Source organism: Oncorhynchus tshawytscha, linkage group LG30 (assembly GCF_018296145.1).
Source record: "Oncorhynchus tshawytscha isolate Ot180627B linkage group LG30, Otsh_v2.0, whole genome shotgun sequence".
In the NCBI taxonomy this organism is placed as follows: domain Eukaryota; kingdom Metazoa; phylum Chordata; class Actinopteri; order Salmoniformes; family Salmonidae; genus Oncorhynchus; species Oncorhynchus tshawytscha.
In genome coordinates this window covers 16,555,581-16,579,677 of record NC_056458.1, presented here as the reverse complement: position 1 = coordinate 16,579,677, position 24,097 = coordinate 16,555,581, and the positions used below count along the sequence as shown (strand labels likewise).

At 50.3% G+C, this 24,097-nt stretch overlaps 1 protein-coding gene across 1 annotated transcript in view; it reads right to left on the bottom strand.

Annotated features, from left to right (window-relative positions):
• Positions 1–24,097, bottom strand: part of LOC112229127 (Down syndrome cell adhesion molecule-like protein 1 homolog) — a 140,200-nt gene that overhangs the window by 21,134 nt on the left and 94,969 nt on the right. Inside the window, exons 8-17 of the mRNA XM_042309661.1 lie at positions 19,965–20,237; positions 18,488–18,772; positions 16,215–16,334; positions 15,798–15,974; positions 5,693–5,892; positions 5,404–5,500; positions 5,171–5,299; positions 4,892–5,059; positions 4,713–4,783; positions 4,341–4,581 (exon numbers count right to left, since the gene is read on the bottom strand). Coding sequence (XP_042165595.1) covers positions 4,341–4,581; positions 4,713–4,783; positions 4,892–5,059; positions 5,171–5,299; positions 5,404–5,500; positions 5,693–5,892; positions 15,798–15,974; positions 16,215–16,334; positions 18,488–18,772; positions 19,965–20,237 — 1,761 coding nt within the window. The remainder of the gene's footprint in view (positions 1–4,340; positions 4,582–4,712; positions 4,784–4,891; positions 5,060–5,170; positions 5,300–5,403; positions 5,501–5,692; positions 5,893–15,797; positions 15,975–16,214; positions 16,335–18,487; positions 18,773–19,964; positions 20,238–24,097) is intronic.

Here is a 24,097-nt window from a genome sequence, read left to right as displayed (position 1 = left end):
GAGATGCAGACAGAGGATAAGGGTCAACATGAAGGATGTTGATGAGATGCAGACAGAGGATAAGGGTTAACATGAAGGATGTTGCTGAGATGCAGACAGAGGATAAGGGTTAACATGAAGGATGTTGATGAGATGCAGACAGAGGATAAGGGTTAACATGAAGGATGTTGATGAGATGCAGACAGAGTTAACATGAAGGATGTTGCTGAGATGCAGACAGAGGATAAGGGTTAACATGAAGGATGTTGATGAGATGCAGACAGAGAATAAGGGTTAACATGAAGGATGTTGATGAGATGCAGACAGAGTTAACATGAAGGATGTTGATGAGATGCAGCAGACAGAGTTAACATGAAGGATGTTGATGAGATGCAGACAGAGTTAACATGAAGGATGTTGATGAGATGCAGACAGAGTTAACATGAAGGATGTTGATGAGATGCAGACAGAGTTAACATGAAGGATGTTGATGAGATGCAGACAGAGTTAACATGAAGGATGTTGCTGAGATGCAGACAGAGGATAAGGGTTAACATGAAGGATGTTGCTGAGATGCAGACAGAGGATAAGGGTTAACATGAAGGATGTTGATGAGATGCAGACAGAGTTAACATGAAGGATGTTGCTGAGATGCAGACAGAGGATAAGGGTTAACATGAAGGATGTTGATGAGATGCAGACAGAGGATAAGGGTTAACATGAAGGATGTTGATGAGATGCAGACAGAGTTAACATGAAGGATGTTGATGAGATGCAGACAGAGTATAAGGGTTAACATGAAGGATGTTGATGAGACGCAGACAGATAACATGAAGGATGTTGATGAGATGCAGACAGAGTTAACATGAAGGATGTTGATGAGATGCAGACAGAGGATAAGGGTTAACATGAAGGATGTTGATGAGATGCAGACAGAGTTAACATGAAGGATGTTGATGAGATGCAGACAGAGTTAACATGAAGGATGTTGCTGAGATGCAGACAGAGTTAACATGAAGGATGTTGATGAGATGCAGACGGAGGATAAGGGTTAACATGAAGGATGTTGATGAGATGCAGACAGAGTTAACATGAAGGATGTTGATGAGATGCAGATGGAGGATAAGGGTTAACATGAAGGATGTTGATGAGATGCAGACAGAGGATAAGGATCAACATGAAGGATGTTGATGAGATGCAGACAGAGTTAACATGAAGGATGTTGCTGAGATGCAGACGGAGTTAACATGAAGGATGTTGATGAGATGCAGATGGAGGATAAGGGTTAACATGAAGGATGTTGATGAGATGCAGACAGAGTTAACATGAAGGATGTTGCTGAGATGCAGACAGAGGATAAGGGTTAACATGAAGGATGTTGCTGAGATGCAGACAGAGTTAACATGAAGGATGTTGCTGAGATGCAGACAGAGGGTAAGGGTTAACATGAAGGATGTTGCTGAGATGCAGACAGAGTTAACATGAAGGATGTTGCTGAGATGCAGACGGAGGATAAGGGTTAACATGAAGGATGTTGATGAGATGCAGACAGAGTTAACATGAAGGATGTTGCTGAGATGCAGACAGAGGATAAGGGTTAACATGAAGGGTGTTGCTGAGATGCAGACAGAGGATAAGGGTTAACATGAAGGATGTTGATGAGATGCAGACAGAGTTAACATGAAGGATGTTGCTGAGATGCAGACAGAGGATAAGGGTTAACATGAAGGATGTTGATGAGATGCAGACAGAGTTAACATGAAGGATGTTGATGAGATGCAGACGGAGGATAAGGGTTAACATGAAGGATGTTGATGAGATGCAGACAGAGGATAAGGATCAACATGAAGGATGTTGATGAGATGCAGACAGAGTTAACATGAAGGATGTTGCTGAGATGCAGACAGAGGATAAGGGTTAACATGAAGGATGTTGATGAGATGCAGACAGAGGATAAGGGTTAACATGAAGGATGTTGATGAGATGCAGACGGAGGATAAGGGTTAACATGAAGGATGTTGATGAGATGCAGACAGAGTTAACATGAAGGATGTTGATGAGATGCAGACAGAGGATAAGGGTCAACATGAAGGATGTTGATGAGATGCAGACATAGGATCAGGGTCAACATGAAGGATGTTGATGAGATGCAGACAGAGGATAAAGGGTTAACATGAAGGATGTTGATGAGATGCAGACGGAGGATAAGGGTTAACATGAAGGATGTTGATGAGATGCAGACAGAGTTAACATGAAGGATGTTGATGAGATGCAGACAGAGTTAACATGAAGGATTTTGCTGAGATGCAGACAGAGTTAACATGAAGGATGTTGATGAGATGCAGACGGAGGATAAGTGTTAACATGAAGGATGTTGATGAGATGCAGACGGAGGATAAGGGTCAACATGAAGGATGTTGATGAGATGCAGACAGAGGATAAGAAGCAGACGCGTTTGGACGGAGGACAATGTGTCCAGCTGTGTGATAATTGCAGCTGTAGAAGCAGACGCGTGTGGACAATGTGTCCAGCTGTTTGATAATTGCAGCTGTAGAAGCAGACGCGTGTGGACGGAGGACGATGTGTCCAGCTGTGTGATAATTGCAGCTGTAGAAGCAGACGCGTGTGGACGGAGGACGATGTGTCCAGCTGTGTGATAATTGCAGCTGTAGAAGCAGACGCGTTTGGACGGAGGACAATGTGTCCAGCTGTGTGATAATTGCAGCTGTAGAAGCAGACGCGGCAGACAGACAGACATTCTGAGAGCGTGTGTTTTAGCTATCACTACCATTATCATAATCAGGATCTACATCTAGCTCTGCCATTAAGGCTGCACACACAGGGGAGAGGGAGGGATGAAGATGTTGTCTGTCTGTCAGATGTAAAGATTAAAAAAGAGAGTATCGAGAGAAGGAGACAGGGGGATTCCCCAATGAAAGCAAGGGGAGAGAGATTGAGGAGAAAAACAAATTGAATGATAAAAAAAGAAAGGGTGTGAATTGAAAGGGAATACAGAGGAAACCAGTGAAGAAGAGAGAGGGGAAGGAAGAGAGAGAGGCAGAGTGGCCAAGCATATTCATAGAGTAATGGGCCTCTCTCTCTCTCTCTCTCTCTCTCTCTCTAAGTCTAATGAGGGAGCTAATTAGAACTGGAGAGTGATGGGGGATGTGCTGCATGTTCATCTCCTCCATTTTCCACAGTTGTGTTTGCACAATTGAATCAATGCATGGTGCATCTCTATTCTTATTGGCTCATCTCTATTTTCTATTCCTGTCGGAAAGTTAAACAAATCCACCTGCTATGCGGATGACACACAGCTCTATCTACCAATCAGATCCAGTGACCAAGCTAACGTGGCTACACTTCACATGTCTCTTGCTGACATCAAATGTTGGATGTCGGACAATTTTCTCCAGCTCACGAGAAGAAATCGGAGGTTGTTGTATTTGGCCCCCACCTTGCTAGAACCCAGATTGTAAATGACCTTGGTCACTTGTCTACCAAAGTCAAAACTACTGACAAAAGCCTTGGTGTCTTCTTTGACCCTTACCTAAACCTTGAACTGCATGTCCTGCTTTTATCATCTAAAAAATATAGCTAAGTCTTTTATTTCAGTCACGGATCTGGGTATACATGCGTTTATTTCCTCACAACTAGATTACTGTAGCTCGTTGTATACATGTCTCAGAAATCACTCCATCATCTACAAAATGCTGCAGCTCGGCTTTTAACAGAATGTTACCATATTACCACACCTACTTTAGCTTGCCTACCAGTCACGTTTAAGCCTAGGCTTGGTTTAGCTCCGTCCTATATCTCAGATCCTTTATCTCCCTACGAGCCAGGACGCAGCCGGAGATCCTCTGAAGGGACCTGTTGATCATTCCAAGTCTAGGTTGAAAACGAAAGGAGACCAGACATTTGCCATTAGGGCCCCTAGACTTTGGAATGTTCTGCCAGAGCAGATCAGACTCGCAGATTCAGTGCATCTTTTGAAATCCCTTCTGAAGACCCACTTTTATAAAGGTGCTTTTAATGTGTGATTTGAATGAGCCGTCTTGTTTCATTCTCCTTCCTCCTGTCTTTGTTTCTTTGATTGCACTTTCATTGTATTATTTTATGATGTGAAGCACTTCGTTACCTGTATCGAAAAGCACTATACAAATAAATAATAATGATTACATGCAGAGTATGAATCTCCTCCCATCACCAACCCCGCCCTCTCTCTCTCTCTCTCTCTCTCTCTCTCTCTCTCTCTCTCTCTCTCTCTCTCTCTCGCATTCACCATCCCTCCCTACCACACAACCTCAAGTCTAGCTCCCTCCCTCCCTCCCTCCCTCCCTCGCTCCCTCCAGTCTTACCATCCTCCAGTGTGGTAGCGTTGATCTCAGTGCTAGAGGGGCCAGTACCAGCCCTGTTGAAGGCCTGGACCACCACTCCATACTGGGCAAACTTCTTCAGGTTGTCCAGAGTGTACACCTCGCTGTCCCCTGTGGCCTTCATCTCCACAATGCTGTACTGGCCGTTACTGCCCGGCCCGTTCTCACGGTAACCAATCTGGTAGCCCCGGATCACCCCGTTCTGAAGCTCCTTCCTGGGGGCCTGAGAGGGAGAGGCAGAGGACAGCTCTGTCAGGACACTGACTGGAGATCAATGATGGTTAGTTTGAATGTCTCAGTTGTTATGGTATTATAGCATGAAGGAAAAGAGGCATGATGGTTAATGACGTTTACCCTCCATGTGACCCGTATGCTCTGCGACGTCATTGGCTGGAGGATCACGTCCATAGGGGGCCCATCAGGTTCTGTTGACGTGAGATGTTGAAAGGGTTTCAATGACACCAAACAAGACAGCATTTTAATTAGGGGTGTGTTTGTGCGTGTGTGTGTATATAAGTGTGTGTTAGACCTACGTGCTTCCTCAGTGCTGATGGTGAGCTCCTTGCTAGGCTGGCTGCGTCCGATCTTGTTGAAGGAGTACATGCGGATGCTGTAGACACAGGCAGGGTGCAGCTCCACGATGTTAGCCTGGTTGTTAGTGGGGGAGATGTTCCTGGTAGTGTACTTGTGATCCCAAGTATCTGTAACGAATAGAAGCAGATAGAGAGGACATTAGAGGACCAGAAAAAAGGGAGCTATTGAGGACAATAGGGATGTGAGGGTTTACAGGGTTGGACTGGTTGGACTCGTACCAGACTTGTTCTTATACTCGATGTCGTAGCTGGTGATGATGCTGTTGCCGTCGAACCTCTGGATCCAGCGCAGGTTCATACTGCGGTCCTTCACCTCTCTCACCTCCAACTCAGGAGGGTCAGGAGGCTCTGTGTGTGTGAGTGGAGGATGTTAGGTATCAATTTGACCTCAATCACTGGTCGGCCAACAGTGAGCCTATGTGCAGTAATAGCAGAGTGCGAGAGATAGGCACCTTGCACGGTAAGCTGGATGAGTCCTCGCCCCTCTCCGTATGAGTTGATGGCGTGGCAGGAGAAGAAGACTGAGTCCCCGCGCTCCGCTGGCTTCAGCTGCATGGGGACAGCAACACACATAGAAGACAGAGAGACGGCATGGAATATTTAGTGGTCAAAACTACCCAGCATACACTACTGTACCCTTTAGTACTTTCATCTCAACTCAATTGAGCTCTGTTCTAAATTCTAATGCTCTTCAATTTCAATTCTCTCTCAATATTTTGCCATCTTTCGTCAGTGTCTAACCTTGAGCGTGGAGATGACCTCGTCCCCTTTCTTGTTGATGGTGATGGAGTAGCGGGGGTTCCTCTCGGCGTCGATGACGGTGTCGCCCCTCTCCCAGCGGATGATGATGGGCTGCTCGCCCCGCGCTGTGCAGTTCAGCTCCTTCACCTGGCCCTTGATGGCCATGGTGGTGTTGGGGTGTGACGTGATCATGGCTGGAACTGGAGACACACAGAGAGATATTCATGAATATTATAAATAGATATGGCAAAATGAGAGAAGGAAAGAGGGATGGGTATTTGAAAAATCAAGGAACTGTACAGGTGTGTAGAAAATAGAAATCGACCCTCCATCACTATCTGTTTTCATTTCACGCTCCGAGCCCTCGTGGCCCTCCCGCCCCCCCCCTCTCTTCCCCACCTCTCTCCTCCTCCCCTCTTCCCCACCGCTCTCCTCCTCCTCTCTTCCCCACCTCTCTCCCCCTCCTCTCTTCCCCACCTCTCTCCTCCTCCTCTCTTCCCCACCTCTCTCCTCCTCCTCTCTTCCCCACCTCTCTTCCCCACCTCTCTCCTCCTCCTCTCTTCCCCACCTCTCTCCCCCTCCTCTCTTCCCCACCTCTCTCCTCCTCCTCTCTTCCCCACCTCTCTCCTCCTCCTCCTCTTCCCCACCTCTCTCCTCCTCCTCTCTTCCCCACCTCTCTTCCCCACCTCTCTCCTCCTCCTCTCTTCCCCACCCTCTCTCCCCCTCCTCTCTTCCCCACCTCTCTCCCCCTCCTCTCTTCCCCACCTCTCTCCCCCTCCTCTCTTCCCCACCTCTCTCCCCCCCCTCTCTTCCCCTCTCCCCCTCTCTTCCCCACCTCCTCCTCCTCCTCCTCTTCCCCACCTCTCTCCTCCTCCTCTCTTCCCCACCTCTCTCCTCCTCCTCTCTTCCCCACCTCTCTCCCCCCCCTCTCTTCCCCACCTCTCTCCCCCTCCTCTCTTCCCCACCTCTCTCCTCCTCCTCTCTTCCCCACCTCTCTCCCCCTCCTCTCTTCCCCACCTCTCTCCTCCTCCTCTCTTCCCCACCTCTCTCCTCCTCCTCCTCTTCCCCACCTCTCTCCTCCTCCTCTCTTCCCCACCTCTCTTCCCCACCTCTCTCCTCCTCCTCTCTTCCCCACCTCTCTCCCCCTCCTCTCTTCCCCACCTCTCTCCCCCCCCTCTCTTCCCCACCTCTCTCCTCCTCCTCCTCTTCCCCACCTCTCTCCTCCTCCTCTCTTCCCCACCTCTCTCCTCCTCCTCTCTTCCCCACCCCTCTCCCCCCCTCCTCTCTTCCCCACCTCTCTCCCCCTCCTCTCTTCCCCACCTCTCTCCTCCTCCTCTCTTCCCCACCTCTCTCCCCCTCCTCTCTTCCCCACCTCTCTCCTCCTCCTCTCTTCCCCACCTCTCTCCCCCTCCTCTCTTCCCCACCTCTCTCCCCCTCCTCTCTTCCCCACCTCTCTCCTCCTCCTCTCTTCCCCACCTCTCTCCCCCTCCTCTCTTCCCCACCTCTCTCCTCCTCCTCTCTTCCCCACCTCTCCTCCTCCTCCTCTTCCCCACCTCTCTCCTCCTCCTCTCTTCCCCACCTCTCTTCCCCACCTCTCTCCCCCTCCTCTCTTCCCCACCTCTCTCCTCCTCCTCCTCTTCCCCACCTCTCTCCTCCTCCTCTCTTCCTCCCCTCTCTCCTCCTCCCCTCTTCCTCCCCTCTCTCCTCCTCCCCTCTTCCTCCCCTCTTCCTCTCCACTGGCATGGGTTATTGATCTGAGGGGTTCCTGCTGTTTTGTTTTCATCACCAATTCATCAGAACCTTTCTTTTCTTCAAACCACACACAGGACACACAGGACAGACAGGACACTGGGCCTGGGTCAAACAGGAGGGGAGAACCAAGCTCAGCACAGGGCCTGGGTCAAACAGGAGGGGGAACCAAGCTCAGCCCAGGGCCTGGGTCAAACAGGAGGGGAGAACCAAGCTCAGCCCAGGGCCTGGGTCAAACAGGAGGGGAGAACCAAGCTCAGCCCAGGGCCTGGGTCAAACAGGAGGGGGAGAACCAGGAAGCTCAGCCCAGGGCCTGGGTCAAACAGGAGGGGAGAACCAAGCTCAGCCCAGGGCCTGGGTCAAACAGGAGGGGAGAACCAAGCTCAGCCCAGGGCCTGGGTCAAACAGGAGGGGAGAACCAAGCTCAGCCCAGGGCCTGGGTCAAACAGGAGGGGAGAACCTAGCTCAGCCCAGGGCCTGGGTCAAACAGGGGGGAGAACCAAGCTCAGCCCAGGGCCTGGGTCAAACAGGAGGGAGAACCAAGCTCAGCCCAGGGCCTGGGTCAAACAGGAGGGGAGAACCAAGCTCAGCCCAGGGCCTGGGTCAAACAGGAAGGAAGAACCAAGCTCAGCCCAGGGCTGGGGTCAAACAGGAGGGGAGAACCAAGCTCAGCCCATGGCTGGAGTCAAACAGGAGGGGAGAACCAAGCTCAGCCCAGGGCCTGGGGTCAAACATGAGGGGAGAACCAAGCTCAGCCCAGGGCCTGGGTCAAACAGGAAGGAAGAACCAAGCTCAGCCCGGGGCTGGGGTCAAACAGGAAGGAAGAACCAAGCTCAGCCCAGGGCTGGGGTCAAACAGGAAGGAAGAACCAAGCTCAGCCCAGGGCTGGGGTCAAACAGGGGGGGAACCAAGCTCAGCACAGGGCTGGGGTCAAACAGGAGGGGAGAACCAAGCTCAGCCCAGGGCCTGGGTCAAACAGGAGGGGAGAACCAAGCTCAGCCCAGGGCCTGGGTCAAACAGGAGGGGAGAACCAAGCTCAGCCCAGGGCCTGGGTCAAACAGGAGGGGAGAACCAAGCTCAGCCCAGGGCCTGGGTCAAACAGGAGGGGAGAACCAAGCTCAGCCCAGGGCCTGGGTCAAACAGGAGGGGAGAACCAAGCTCAGCCCAGGGCCTGGGTCAAACAGGAGGGGAGAACCAAGCTCAGCCCAGGGCCTGGGTCAAACAGGAAGGAAGAACCAAGCTCAGCCCAGGGCTGGGGTCAAACAGGAGGGGAGAACCAAGCTCAGCCCATGGCTGGAGTCAAACAGGAGGGGAGAACCAAGCTCAGCCCAGGGCCTGGGGTCAAACATGAGGGGAGAACCAAGCTCAGCCCAGGGCCTGGGTCAAACAGGAAGGAAGAACCAAGCTCAGCCCGGGGCTGGGGTCAAACAGGAAGGAAGAACCAAGCTCAGCCCAGGGCCTGGGTCAAACAGGAAGGAAGAACCAAGCTCAGCCCGGGGCTGGGGTCAAACAGGAAGGAAGAACCAAGCTCAGCCCAGGGCTGGGGTCAAACAGGAAGGAAGAACCAAGCTCAGCCCAGGGCTGGGGTCAAACAGGAGGGGGAACCAAGCTCAGCACAGGGCTGGGGTCAAACAGGAAGGAAGAACCAAGCTTAGCCCAGGGCCTGGGGTCAAACAGGAAGGAAGAACCAAGCTCAGCCCAGGGCTGGGGTCAAACAGGAGGGGGGAACCAAGCTCAGCACAGGGCTGGGGTCAAACAGGAGGGGAGAACCAAGCTCAGCCCAGGGCCTGGGGTCAAACAGGAAGGAAGAACCAAGCTCAGCCCAGGGCTGGGGTCAAACAGGAGGGGGGAACCAAGCTCAGCACAGGGCTGGGGTCAAACAGGAAGGAAGAACCAAGCTCAGCCCAGGGCCTGGGTCAAACAGGAAGGAAGAACCAAGCTCAGCACAGGGCTGGGGTCAAACAGGAAGGAAGAACCAAGCTCACCCCGGGGCTGGGGTCAAACAGGAAGGAAGAACCAAGCTCAGCCCGGGGCTGGGGTCAAACAGGAGGGGAGAACCAAGCTCAGCCAGGGCCTGGGGTCAAACCGGAAGGAAGAACCAAGCTCAGCCAGGGCCTGGGTCAAACAGGAGGGGGAACCAAGCTCAGCACAGGGCCTGGGTCAAACAGGAAGGAAGAACCAAGCTCAGCCCAGGGCTGGGGTCAAACATGAGGGGAGAACCAAGCTCAGCCCAGGGCCTGGGTCAAACAGGAGGGGAGAACCAAGCTCAGCCCATGGCTGGAGTCAAACAGAAAGGAAGAACCAAGCTTAGCCCAGGGCCTGGGTCAAACAGGAGGGGAGAACCAAGCTCAGCCCAGAGCTGGGGTCAAACAGGAGGGGAGAACCAAGCTCAGCCCAGGGCTGGGGTCAAACAGGAGGGGAGAACCAAGCTCAGCCCAGAGCTGGGGTCAAACAGGAGGGGAGAACCAAGCTCAGCCCAGGGCTGGGGTCAAACAGGAGGGGAGAACCAAGCTCAGCCCAGGGCTGGGGTCAAACATGAGGGGAGAACCAAGCTCAGCCTAGGGCTGGAGGTAGACACAACATTGAACCAAGTAATATACAACATGAAAGTTTTAGATAGAAAGATAGAGAGAGAGAGAAAGAGAGAAAGAGAAAGAGAGAGAGAGAAAGAGAGAGAAAGAGAGAGAGAGAGAGAGTTTGAGTTTGAGTTTTTATAAAACCTTTATTTTTTACTCAAGTGTTAACATAAATAATGACACACTGCCTTTTCAGAAATGAAACAACAAATGTAATTCCTAAACAAAAATAAATAAATAACATATACATTCAACTTATTTCATCAGCAAAAAAAATTCCCCCTCCTCTACAAAACAAAGCGCTCCTTCGTAGGCCCACTTCTCCTCAAATAATAGGAGATCTTTTACAGCTGAAAAGAACTCAAAATCTACTTTTATTCTTACTTTCACTAAATCCTTTAAAAACACATCTTACATCCTGCCCATATCCCGTTTCTATCTTGTGTTTCCTACTCAGAAAAATTGACATCTTAGCTTGTCCCAAAATAAAATTTTACATTTGACATTTTCTTTTCTGTTGTTTACTATATTGAAACCCCAAAATAAAAACAGTGTTATTGAAAAACTCCCCTACAGCTTTAAACAAAGATTCCAGCATTTCCAATAGAGGTTTTATCCTCTCACACTCCATAAAACAGTGAAAAATGGTTTCTCTTATATTACAAAAAGGACATCCATCTCTAACATCTGAGTTAATAACAGATACAAAAGCATTAACTGCAATGATGCCATGTAAAACCCTCCATTGCATATCACCAGTACCCTTTTGTAACGGTGGCTTGTACAGTGCCCTCCATGCTGGCTTTACTTTGTCATCAATGCCCAATTTTACCCTCCATGGAGTGTCTTTTCTATTTTTCAATTTATCTTTATTCAACACCTTGACACACCCCCTATACAAGTCCTTCCCATTCACCTCATCCAAACCCACCTCCTCCAACCCTCTTAAATCCAGCAATAACGCCTTTCTTTCTGACTCTGGGATATTCGGTGTAATCCCTAGTCTTGGAAATGAGACGTCTTCATCTTGTACCTTCTTCTTGTGGCTACTAAGCATACCCCATTCTTCCGCTGACAGAGCCTTCCTACAGCTCCCCAGCATTTGTCCGACAATCCTTTCCGACCTCATCCCCAAATGTTCTGCCACCCGTCTTCCATCCATTAAGGCGGGCCCAGCCATGGCCATTAACTGTTTTAAGGTGATGATTTTCCCCTTCACCAGAATCTTGGAGAAATGTGGAACAGCTGCAGTTGTACAATCCAGTCCTGCCCCATACACCAGAGGTTCCTCCAACAGCCAATGCACTGACTCCGCTGAAGTTCTTCTGGACACCTTCATTATGCTCCACACTCTGAGAAGGCCTCTGTAAAACGGAGGTACTCCCTCCCTAGAAATCTGGCTACTATCAACCAGAAATAAAGCCTTCTTTAAACCTAATCCTCCAACCCGCTGTAATATAAGACCTGCCACCCCTCTCCACACCACATTTTCCGGTCCATAAAGTAACATTTGAATATACTGAAACCGGAAAGCAGCAGCCCTACTAGCAAGATGTACAAGACCTTGTCCCCCCTCCTCTTTTGACAAATACAAAACACTTTGTGGAACCCAGTGATATTTATCCCAAAAGAAATCCACAATAATTGCCTGTATCTTAGCCAGAAGGCCAGATGGTGGTTCTAAAACTGACAACCGATGCCACAGTGCAGAGGCAATCACATTGTTAACTATAATAGTGCGCCCCTATATGACATACGAGATAATAACCACCGCCATCTCCTCATCCTCCCTTCCACCATTTCAACCACCCCACTCCAATTTTTTTCCATAGTCCCCTCATCTCCTAGGTACACTCCAAGATACTTAAAACCTCCCTTACACCATTCTAGCCCCCCTGGCAAAGCCATGATCCCTCCAGTCCATTCTCCAATCCGTAAAGCACAACTCTTTTCCCAATTTACCTTTGCAGAAGATATTCCCCTAAAACAATCAACCATTAGACTCAAGCTATCCACCTCCGCTTGATCTTTCACTAACACAACTACATCATCAGCATAGGCTAAGAGACGAATAGGATGAATATCCTCTGAAAGGCACACCCCTGCAATGCGACTTCTAATGTTATTTAGTAGTGGTTCTATAGCAATGGCATACAACATTCCTGACAAAGAACATCCCTGCCTAATACCTCTACACACTTTAAAAGGAGCACTCAAACCACCATTAACTTTCAATACACTATCAATGTCACCATATATCACCTTTATCATGGCAATAAAACCAGAGCTGAACCCAAACGCCTCAAACGTGTGCCATAAATATAAATAATATTGATGTTCAACTCGGTCAAATGCCTTTTCCTGATCAATTGAAATTAGACCAGCATCCAACCCAATAGCCCTAGAGACGTCCAAAAAATCATGAATCAGAGAAATGTTATCCCCTATCTGCCTGCCAGGAACACAGTAAGACTGATCCGTATGTATGATTTGCCCCATCACCTCCCTCAGCCTGTTGGACAAAGCCTTTGACAATATCTTATAATCAGTGCACAATAAAGCCACCGGCCTCCAGTTCTTCACCTCCCTCGGGTCACCCTTTTTGGGCAGTAGGGTGAGGACAGCCCTTCTGCAGCTTATTGGTAGTAACCCTCCGGTTAAACTATCATTAACTACTTCTAACCAATCCTCTCCCAACATAGCCCAAAAAGACTTTAAAAAATCAACGGGAAGCCCATCAATGCCTGGTGCCCTTCCATTTTCCATGCCTTTTAATGCAGTGTATAAATCCTGCAAAGACAATGGTTGCTCAAGCTCAACCTGAGCTTCTGCAGCCACCTTTGGGAGCCCATCAAAGAACTGCTGTGTCACTGTTTTATCCTCTTTGTACTCACACTTGTAGAGCTCAGCATAGAACTCTACTGCCCTCTTTTTAATTTCACTAGGGCTAGTGAGCTCTTGTCCAACAGCTGATTTGAGACAATGAATAATTTTTCTTTGTCCATTCTTTTTCTCTAAACCAAAGAAAAATTTGGATGAGGCATCCATTTCAGATATTCCCTGAAACTTACTTCTCACCAGTTCCCCCTATGCTCTGATACCCAGCAGGTCTGCCAATGCAGCTTTTTTCCTCTTGAGGGCCTGAGTATGGCCTCGATCTCCTGTGGTCTCAACCAACGTCATGAGTTCCACTATTTTAATCCCTAGGGCTTTCATTGATCTGGTGATATCCTTGGTGACATTCCTCGTGTATTGATTACAAAATTGTTGAATCTGGATTTTCCCTATATCCCACCACTGTTGAAGGGATACAAAACTGGCCTTTTGAGACCTCCACCTCTCCCAGAAAAAACTGAAACAGTTCCTGAAGTGAGCATCACTCAATAAAGTTATATTAAAATGCCAGTATGCGCTTTTGGGTTTTACATTGTTAATGAACACCACCTCTGTTATTAAACAATGATCAGAAAATCCCACTGGGGTTATCACACTTGATTTACAGACCTGAGATTGATGCTCAAAAACATAAAACCTATCTAACCTGGCCATAGAGATGATGTTCTCTCTCACATGCGCCCAGGTGTACTGCCTTGTTCCTCCATGTTGACTCCGCCAAATATCACACAGTTCATGTGTTACAATGAGGCGTTTTAAAAAAGTCCTTGAGGCTATATGAGGTTCTTGGTGATTTCTATCTAAATCGCTAACTGTGCTGTTAAAATCCCCAGCAATAAATAAATAATCTTCTTTGTTACATTTCTTAATGGTATTTGATAATGTCTCTAAAAAACATACCCTCTCAAATGTCACCACTGGGGCATATACATTTATCAGACACATAGTGATGTTTTCATACCTTGCTCTAACTTTTAATAACCTCCCCTCAACTACCTCTTCAACCTCATATGACAAAGGCAAAAACCCTTTTGAGAACAAGATAACCACACCCCCACTTTTTGAGTTTTTATGACTACACACCACTGTCCCCCCCCACTCCTGTTGCCACATATCTTCATTTTCAAAATTACTATGCGTTTCTTGTAGAAAATTTATGTCACTTCCCTTTCCCCTAATTAACTCATACACCATGACTCTTTTTTTAACATCTCTTGCCCCATTTACGTTTAAAGAAGAAATCTTAAAACTGCTCATGGATGAAAAAAAATCTACAGAGGAAGATACAGCCACCACATCTCTTTTCAGAGTTAAAACTGCAACTGAACTCTTTCATTTTCTTTAGAATTTACATCACTTATCACTCTCGTGACCACTTTCTTTAGTCTAGCAATTTCAGGGCTTTTCAAACTTCCCCCTGTAATTTTTGACATCAGAAACTTTGCTGATTCAATAAACAATTCACGTTCAGGGAAAAAAACAGTTACATTGTAATCCTGCATATATTTCTTCCCTTTTGTCAACTTCAGAAATTGACGTATCTTCTCGATCCCATACCTCCCTTCCACCCCATTTATCTCACTATATTGTTGTGACGCGTCAGATGACTCACTCTCGCTATCCTCTCCAGAAGAGAACTCCACCATCTCTACACCTTGCTCATCTTCAACTGATTTATCACTCTCTACCTTTCTCTTAGAATTAGACCCTTCACCACCCCTTAATTTCTTCCTTTTACTTCTTGGTATTTTGAAAACATCCGCTTCCTTTTCCGTTATTTCAATCTCCTCTTGACCTCCAATTTCATTTTCCAGCAACACCTCAGCGACGGCAGTCGCAATCTCACCTACTGTTTCCCCTCCCTCTTTATTCTGATCTACCACAATTGCCCCCATATCCACAATGCCTTCCTCTCCTACTTTTCCAACCACATCTGCCCACCTTCTCTCTTCCCCTGCACCCTTAGCATGTTCATCCCTTCGCGGTGGTGCGTTAGTTGCACCCGCACTAGAGCTACTACCAGGCTCAGCGCGCTCATTCTCGGGACAACTACGCACCAAATGCCCCTCTTTTCCACAGCCAAAGCATTTCATTGATTCAGTAGATGCATAGAAGACATAATCAAATCCATCAATCTTAAAGCTGAACGCTAAATTCAGTTCATCTCCTTCCTTTTTTAAAATCATATGCACTTGTCTCCTATGAGACACGACATGTTTCAACAACGGAGATTTACATCCAAAAAGAACCTTCTTTATTGTAGATACAATTTGACCATGGCGAGATAACTCTCGCTCCAACACTTCATCTCTAACAAATGGTGGCACGTTAGAAAGCATAACTTTCTTCGCCGGATTCATAAGCGGAAATACCGGCGTCTGTGTCTCCCTTAACACAACACCCCTCTCAACTGTCTTATTCACCTTTTCAATTGAATCTAAGAATATCAATACAGCGCTATTCATCCTTGAGGCTGATTTGATGCTATCATACCCAATGATAGCACCCACAGCCAAGCTACATTCTTCCACTGAACACCCGGCCGCAGCAGGAATCTTTACTCCATGCCTCCGACTAAGTTTTTCAAACTCTACACTTCCGCGAGTGGCCATTGCAACCAGCCCCACCCGCTGGTTGTGCCCTCGCGAAAAACCAACCTCAAAGATCCCACCACCCCTATACGTGCTTAGTGATAATTAAACAAGATACCCTTAAAACAACTAAACTAATCAATATATATATATATTACATACCAAAACCCGATAGAGTGAAAAGAAATTCCATTCACTCTCACAAGCACTCCTGCTTGACGACTCACTCCCAGCATGCACTCCGACGAGAGAGAGAGAGAGAGAGAGAGAGAGAGAGAGAGAGAGGCTACTCACTCTTGACAGTAAGAACCATGCTCTTGCTGATGTCAGAGCCCACTCCGTTGGAGGCCTGACAGAGGTAGTATCCTCGGTCGTCCTCCAGGACGTGACGGATCAGCAGGGAGCCGTTCCCCATGATCTGGATCCGACCAGTCAGAGGCACAGGGTGGTACTGCTGGGGGTTCCCTATACCTACAGGGACGAACGGTACGGACAGGCCAACTCAAACTTACCCATAGTGGTCATGGTTTCTAACCTAAGTTATGATGTTACAGTAGAGAATACAAATACAAAAATGGTCTAATTGTCTCTTTCATCGTCAATTCAAATTGATGATGAAAATGATTATGTATTTTTGGACAAGTTATTTTACTAAGATGAATGGAATAGTAGACAGTTAGTTAGTTGATGTCAGTGCTGCAGGGTCTTTACCTTTGGCGTGTTTCCACATGACTTTGGGAGGAGGGTATCCCTCCACAGAGCAGTTGAGTACTCCTGCCTTCCCATAGATCCCATCCTGGTTGTTAGGCTGTACCACGAAGCGAGGGGGAACTGAGGTGAAAAAGGTATATTGGTTACAATCAGTATAGAATAAGAGTCATTATACATGATAACATCTCTAAAATGGTGGAGGTTCTTCATTATTCACCAATAATAACTATTCATTTCAAATGACACTTATACCCAATCAGCCCTTCCCTTGATCCTTCAACACCACACATTTTTCAGCCCTCTTGCTGCATCTCACCCACCACCTTTTTTCAACTACCTCCTCCCATCTCTTCCCATCTCTTCACCTCCTCCCATCCCTTCCCCTCCTCCCATCCCTTCCCCTCCTCCCATCTCTTCCCCCTCCTCCCATCTCTTCCCCTTCTCCCATCTCTTCCCCTTCTCCCATCTCTTCCCCTCCCCTCCTCCCATCTCTTCCCCTCCTCCCATCTCTTCCCCTCCTCCCATCTCTTCTCCTCCCATCTCTTCCCCTCCTCCCATCTCTTCCCCTTCTCCCATCTCTTCCCCTCCTCCCATCTCCCTTCCCCTCCTCCCATCTCTTCCCCCCTCCTCCCATCCCTTCCCCTCCTCCCATCTCTTCCCCTCCTCCCATCTCTTCCCCTCCTCCCCCTTCCCCCTCCCATCTCTTCCCCTCCTCCCATCTCTTCCCCTCCTCCCATCCCTTCCCCTCCTCCCATCTCTTCCCCTCCTCCCATCTCCTCCTCCCCCTCCTCCCATCCCTTCCCCTCCTCCCATCTCTTCCCCTCCTCCCATCCCTTCCCCCTCCCATCCCTTCCCCTCCTCCCATCTCTTCCCCTCCTCCCATCTCCTCCTATCTCTTCCCCTCCTCCCATCTCCTCTCCCATCTCTTCCCCCTCCTCCCATCTCCCATCCTCCTCCCATCTCTTCCCCCTTCCTCCCATCTCCTCCCATCTCTTCCCATCCTCCTCCCATCTCTTCCCCTCCTCCCATCTCCCCTCCCATCTCTTCCCCTCCTCCCATCTCCTCCTATCTCTTCCCCCCTCCCCTCCCATCTCCTCCTATCTCTTCCCCTCCTCCCATCTCCTCCTATCTCTTCCCCTCCTCCCATCTCCTCCCCTCCTCCCATCTCCTCCTATCTCTTCCTCCCCTCCTCCCATCTCCTCCTATCTCTTCCCCTCCTCCCATCTCCTCCCCCTATCTCTTCCCCTCCTCCCATCTCTTCTCCCCTCCTCCCATCCCTTCCCCTCCTCCCATCTCTTCCCCTCCTCCCATCTCCTCCTATCTCTTCCCCTCCTCCCATCTCCTCCCATCTCTTCCCCTCCTCCCATCTCCTCCTATCTCTTCCCCTCCTCCCATCTCTTCCCCTCCTCCCCATCCCTTCCCCCTTCCCCCTCCCATCTCTTCCCCTCCTCCCATCTCCTCCTATCTCTTCCCCTCCTCCCATCTCCTCCCATCTCTTCCCCTCCTCCCATCTCCTCCTATCTCTTCCCCCCCTCCCATCTCCTCCTATCTCTTCCCCCTTCTCCCCTCCTCCCATCTCCTCCTCCCATCTCTCCTCCCATCTCCTCCTATCTCTTCCCCTCCCCTCCCATCTCCCCTCCTCCCATCTCTTCCCCTCCTCCCATCTCCTCCTATCTCTTCCCCTCCTCCCATCTCCTCCTATCTCTTCCCCCCTCCCATCTCCCATCTCCTCCTATCTCTTCCCCTCCTCCCATCTCTTCCCCTCCTCCCATCCCTTCCCCTCCTCCCCTCCTCCCATCTCTTCCCCTCCCCTCCCATCTCCTCCTCCCATCTCTTCCCCTCCTCCCATCTCTTCCCCTCCTCCCATCTCCTCCTATCTCTTCCCCTCCCCTCCCATCTCCTCCTATCTCTTCCCCTCCTCCCATCTCCTCCCCATCTCTTCCCCTCCTCCCATCTCCCCTCCTATCTCTTCCCCTCCTCCCATCTCTCTCCCCTCCTCCCATCTCCTCCTATCTCTTCCCCTCCTCCCATCTCCTCCTATCTCTTCTTCCCCCCTCCCATCTCCTATCTCTTCTCCCCTCCCCATCTCCCATCTCCTCCCATCTCTTCCCTCCTCCCCTCCTCCCATCTCTTCCCCTCCTCCCATCTCCCATCTCCTCCCATCTCCTCCTCCCCATCTCTTCCCCTCCTCCCATCTCCCCTCCCCCCTATCTCCTTCCCCTCCCATCTCCTCCTCTTCCTCCCATCTCCTCCTCCCCTCCTCCCTCTCTCACCGGTGACGATCAGTTGTCTCTCCCAGCTGACGGTTGCTGCGGCGTTGCTAGCAATGCAGGTGTAGTTGCCGTTGTGCTTCAGGGTCACCTTGGAGATCTGCAGGGAGCTCATGAACTCCTTGGTCTCTATGCCAACGCCGGAGGCGGAGCCAGGCACGATAAGCTGCCCATCTTTGTGCCAGGTGATGCGGATAGGCATGTCACCTGACGACACCACGCAGGCGATGTACATCAGCTTTCCCACCGACGTGGAAGGGATGTCAAAGGGCTGGATCAGGGGCGGCACTGGGGGGCAGAGGTTACAGAGGTCAGGGGTTAGAGGTCAGAGAAAGGGAGAGCGTGAGAGAGTGTGTGGACTGGATTGGACACCTTGGGTGTAGAGAGAGGGGCACAGGCTGTTGTTGGCCAGTGTAGTATGCCCCCTGACTTGCCCACCCCTGCCATCTCCACTAGCCCATAATAGGGGCTCTGATTAGAGGCCAACTGGCGGAAGAAGTCATGCCGTTGCCATGGTAGCGGAGGGGGTGGGGGTGGGGGGTGCTACAGCTGAGACATCTAGGGGATTTAATCTGGGCCTCATTATGATTAATCTAATTAAATCAGGGACACACACACACCTCTACAGCTCCCCCAACACACACACACCTCTACAGCCCCCCAACACACCATACACACACCTCTACAGCCCCCAACACACCACACACACACCTATACAGCCCCCCAACACACCACACAGACACCTCTACAGCCCCCCAACACACCACACACACACCTCTACAGCCCCCCCCACACACACACACACCTCTACAGCCCCCCAACACATCACACACACACACACCTCTACAGCCCCCTACACACACCTCTACAGCTCCCTCCACACACCACACACACACCTCTACAGCCCCCCAACACACCTCTACAGCCCCCCACACACCACACACACACCTCTACAGACCCCCAACACACCACACAACACCTCTACAGCCCCCACACACCACACACACACACCTCTACAGCCCCCCCACACCACACACACACCTCTACAGCCCCCCAACACACACATACACATCCCTCTACAGCCCCCCCCACACACACACACCTCTACAACCCACTCAACACACACTTACACACACCTCTACAACCCACTCAACACACACCCACCTCTACAACCCACTCAACACACACACACCTCTACAACCCACTCAACACACACACACCTCTACAACCCACTCAACACACACATACACATCCATATAAAGCTAGATGCTTTTAACACCATGGTGTGAAGACCCTGTTGAGTTGAGTGTCTGGTTACGTCTAGGAAGAAACCTTGCCCAAACGTTGATGACTTTCAACAAATCCACTGCATTGTAGTGAACAGCCTGTCATTGGTAGTTTTCATACCTACTCCCTTTCCCATACCTGTATTTCACCTTTGCCCCTACCCCTTGTCCCCCACATCTGTCCAGTCCCCTACCTTTCACAGTGACGTGGACAGTCTGGTCGATGGAGGTCTGTGGCTGTATGAGCACACTACACAGGTAGGTACCCTCGTCCATGCCCTTCTGCACATCACTCAGCCTCAGGGTTCCATTCTCATACACAACCTGCCGATGGTTGTCAGGCAGCAGCATGCCGTCCTTAAACCACTTGATAGAGTAGTATGGGTAACCAATCACACGACAGGTTATAAAGGTGTTCCTTCCAGCTACAGCCGTGATGTCACGCATCTCCCTGATCCTAGGAGAACCTGGAGACATAGAGAAGAGAGGGAGGACAGGGGAGAGGAGGAGAGGAGGGAGAGACATGGGGTGGAAGATAAGAGAGAGGACATGGGAGCAAAAGGGAGCGGAGGAGGAGGGGAGAGAAGACAAAGGTTGAGGGGTAGAGAGGGAGGACAGGGGAGAGAGTGATTGGGGCAGGTTGAGGGGTAGAGAGGGAGGACAGGGGAGAGAAGATAAAGGTTGAGGGGTAGAGAGGGAGGACAGGGGAGAGAGTGATTGGGGCAGGTTGAGGGGTAGAGAGGGAGGACAGGGGAGAGAGTGATTGGGGCAGATTGAGGGGTAGAGAGGGAGGACAGGGGAGAGAGTGATTGGGGCAGATTGAGGGGTAGAGAGGGAGGACAGGGGAGACAGTGATTGTGGCAGGTTGAGGGGTAGAGAGGGAGGACAGGGGAGAGAGTGATTGGAGCAGATTGAGGGGTAGAGAGGGAGGACAGGGGAGAGAGTGATTGGGGCAGATTGAGGGGTAGAGAGGGAGGACAGGGGAGAGAGTGATTGGGGCAGATTGAGGGGTAGAGAGGGAGGACAGGGGAGAGAGTGATTGGGGCAGGTTGAGGGGTAGAGAGGGAGGACAGGCGAGAGAGTGATTGGGGCAGATTGAGGGGTAGAGAGGGAGGACAGGGGAGAGAGTGATTGGGGCAGATTGAGGGGTAGAGAGGGAGGACAGGGAGAGAGTGATTGGGGCAGATTGAGGGGTAGAGAGGGCGGACAGGGGGAGTGATTGGGGCAGGTTGAGGGGTAGAGAAGGTCAGGGAGAGAGTGATTGGGGCAGATTGAGGGGTAGAGAGGGAGGACAGGGAAGAGAGTGATAGGGGAGATTGAGGGGTAGAGAGGGAGGACAGGGGAGAGAGTGATTGGGGCAGATTGAGGGGTAGAGAGGGAGGACAGGGGAGAGAGTGATTGGGGCAGATTGAGGGGTAGAGAGGGAGGACAGGGTAGAGAGTGATTGGGGCAGGTTGAGGGGTAGAGAGGGAGGACAGGGGAGAGAGTGATTGGGGCAGATTGAGGGGTAGAGAGGGAGGACAGGGAAGAGAGTGATAGGGGCAGATTGAGGGGTAGAGAGGGAGGACAGGGGAGAGAGTGATTGGGGCAGATTGAGGGGTAGAGAGGGAGGACAGGGGAGAGAGTGATTGGGGCAGATTGAGGGGTAGAGAGGGAGGACAGGGTAGAGAGTGATTGGGGCAGGTTGAGGGGTAGAGAGGGAGGACAGGGGAGAGAGTGATTGGGGCAGATTGAGGGGTAGAGAGGGAGGACAGGGGAGAGAGTGATTGGGGCAGATTGAGGGGTAGAGAGGGAGGACAGGGAAGAGAGTGATTGGGGCAGATTGAGGGGTAGAGAGGGAGGTTAGTGATGCCTCCTAATCATACTGGTAATATTTGTAATATCTATGAATTATTTGTGTTTTCTAAGTGATTGTGTGTATGGGTGTATGCACGTGTTTGACTACATTACCCTCAGTAACACTGTCCTAAGGTCTTGATGAGAACAGACATAGACAGAGACAGGCATTAGAGATAGAGAGAGACAGAGAGACAGACACATAGAAAAAGAGACAGAAACAGACACACTAGGCAAGACACAGACAGACAGACAGACAGACAGACAGACAGACAGACAGACAGACAGACAGACAGACAGACAGACAAATAGAAAGCGAGAGAGACACATTCAGAGGGAGAAACTGAGAGAAAGGAAGAGGGATGACTGGAAGAGATGAACTCTAAGCCTAGCCGATCTGTTGCACCTGTCCTTGTGCTTGTCTCCACCCCCATCCAGGTGTCACCCATCTTCCCCCTGTGTATTTATGTGTTCAACGTCTGTTTGTTGCCAGTTCGTCTTGTTCATTCAAGCTTACCAGCGTTTTCTCTGTCAGCTCCTATCGTTTCCCAGCCTCTCTTTGCTAGTCCTCCTGGTTTTGACCTTTGCCTGTCCTGACCCTGTTCCCGCCCGTCTGACCTATCTGCCTGACCCTGAGCCTGCCTGTTGTCCGGTACCTCTGCCTTACCCTGGATTACTGAACCCTGCCTGCCTTGACCCTGGATCATTGTTACTCTAACTTCCGCGACGCATATAAGGCCCTGCCCCGCCCCCCTTTCGGAAAAGCTGACCACGACTCCATTTTGTTGATCCCTGCCTACAGACAGAAACTAAAACAAGAAGCTCCCACGCTGAGGTCTGTCCAACGCTGGTCTGACCAAGCTGACTCCACACTCCAAGACTGCTTCCATCACGTGGACTGGGAGATGTTTCGTATTGCGTCAGACAACAACATTGACGAATACGCTGATTCGGTGTGCGAGTTCATTAGAACGTGCGTTGAAGATGTCGTTCCCATAGCAATGATTAAAACATTCCCTAACCAGAAACCGTGGATTGATGGCAGCATTCGTGTGAAACTGAAGGCGCGAACCACTGCTTTTAATCAGGGCAAGGTGTCTGGTAACATGACTGAATACAAACAGTGCAGCTATTCCCTCCGCAAGGCTATCAAACAAGCTAAGCGCCAGTACAGAGACAAAGTAGAATCTCAATTCAACGGTTCAGACACAAGAGGCATGTGGCAGGGTCTACAGTCAATCACGGACTACAGGAAGAAACCCAGCCCAGTCACGGACCAGGATGTCTTGCTCCCAGGCAGACTAAATAACTTTTTGCCCGCTTTGAGGACAATACAGTGCCACTGACACGGCCTGCAACGGAAACATGCGGTCTCTCCTTCACTGCAGCCGAAGTGAGTAAGACATTTAAACGTGTTAACCCTCGCAAGGCTGCAGGCCCAGACGGCATCCCCAGCCGCGCCCTCAGAGCATGCGCAGACCAGCTGGCCGGTGTGTTTACGGACATATTCAATCAATCCCTATACCAGTCTGCTGTTCCCACATGCTTCAAGAGGGCCACCATTGTTCCTGTTCCCAAGAAAGCTAAGGTAACTGAGCTAAACGACTACCGCCCCGTAGCACTCACATCCGTCATCATGAAGTGCTTTGAGAGACTAGTCAAGGACCATATCACCTCCACCCTACCTGACACCCTAGACCCACTTCAATTTGCTTACCGCCCAAATAGGTCCACAGACGATGCAATCTCAACCACACTGCACACTGCCCTAACCCATCTGGACAAGAGGAATACCTATGTGAGAATGCTGTTCATCGACTACAGCTCGGCATTCAACACCATAGTACCCTCCAAGCTCGTCATCAAGCTCGAGACCCTGGGTCTCGACCCCGCCCTGTGCAACTGGGTACTGGACTTCCTGACGGGCCGCCCCCAGGTGGTGAGGGTAGGCAACAACATCTCCTCCCCGCTGATCCTCAACACTGGGGCCCCACAAGGGTGCGTTCTGAGCCCTCTCCTGTACTCCCTGTTCACCCACGACTGCGTGGCCACGCACGCCTCCAACTCAATCATCAAGTTTGCGGACGACACAACAGTGGTAGGCTTGATTACCAACAACGACGAGACGGCCTACAGGGAGGAGGTGAGGGCCCTCGGAGTGTGGTGTCAGGAAAATAACCTCACACTCAACGTCAACAAAACTAAGGAGATGATTGTGGACTTCAGGAAACAGCAGAGGGAACACCCCCCCATCCACATCGATGGAACAGTAGTGGAGAGGGTAGCAAGTTTTAAGTTCCTCGGCATACACATCACAGACAAACTGAATTGGTCCACTCACACAGACAGCATCGTGAGGAAGGCGCAGCAGCGCCTCTTCAACCTCAGGAGGCTGAAGAAATTCAGCTTGTCTCCAAAAGCACTCACAAACTTCTACAGATGCACAATCGAGAGCATCCTGGCGGGCTGTATCACCGCCTGGTATGGCAAC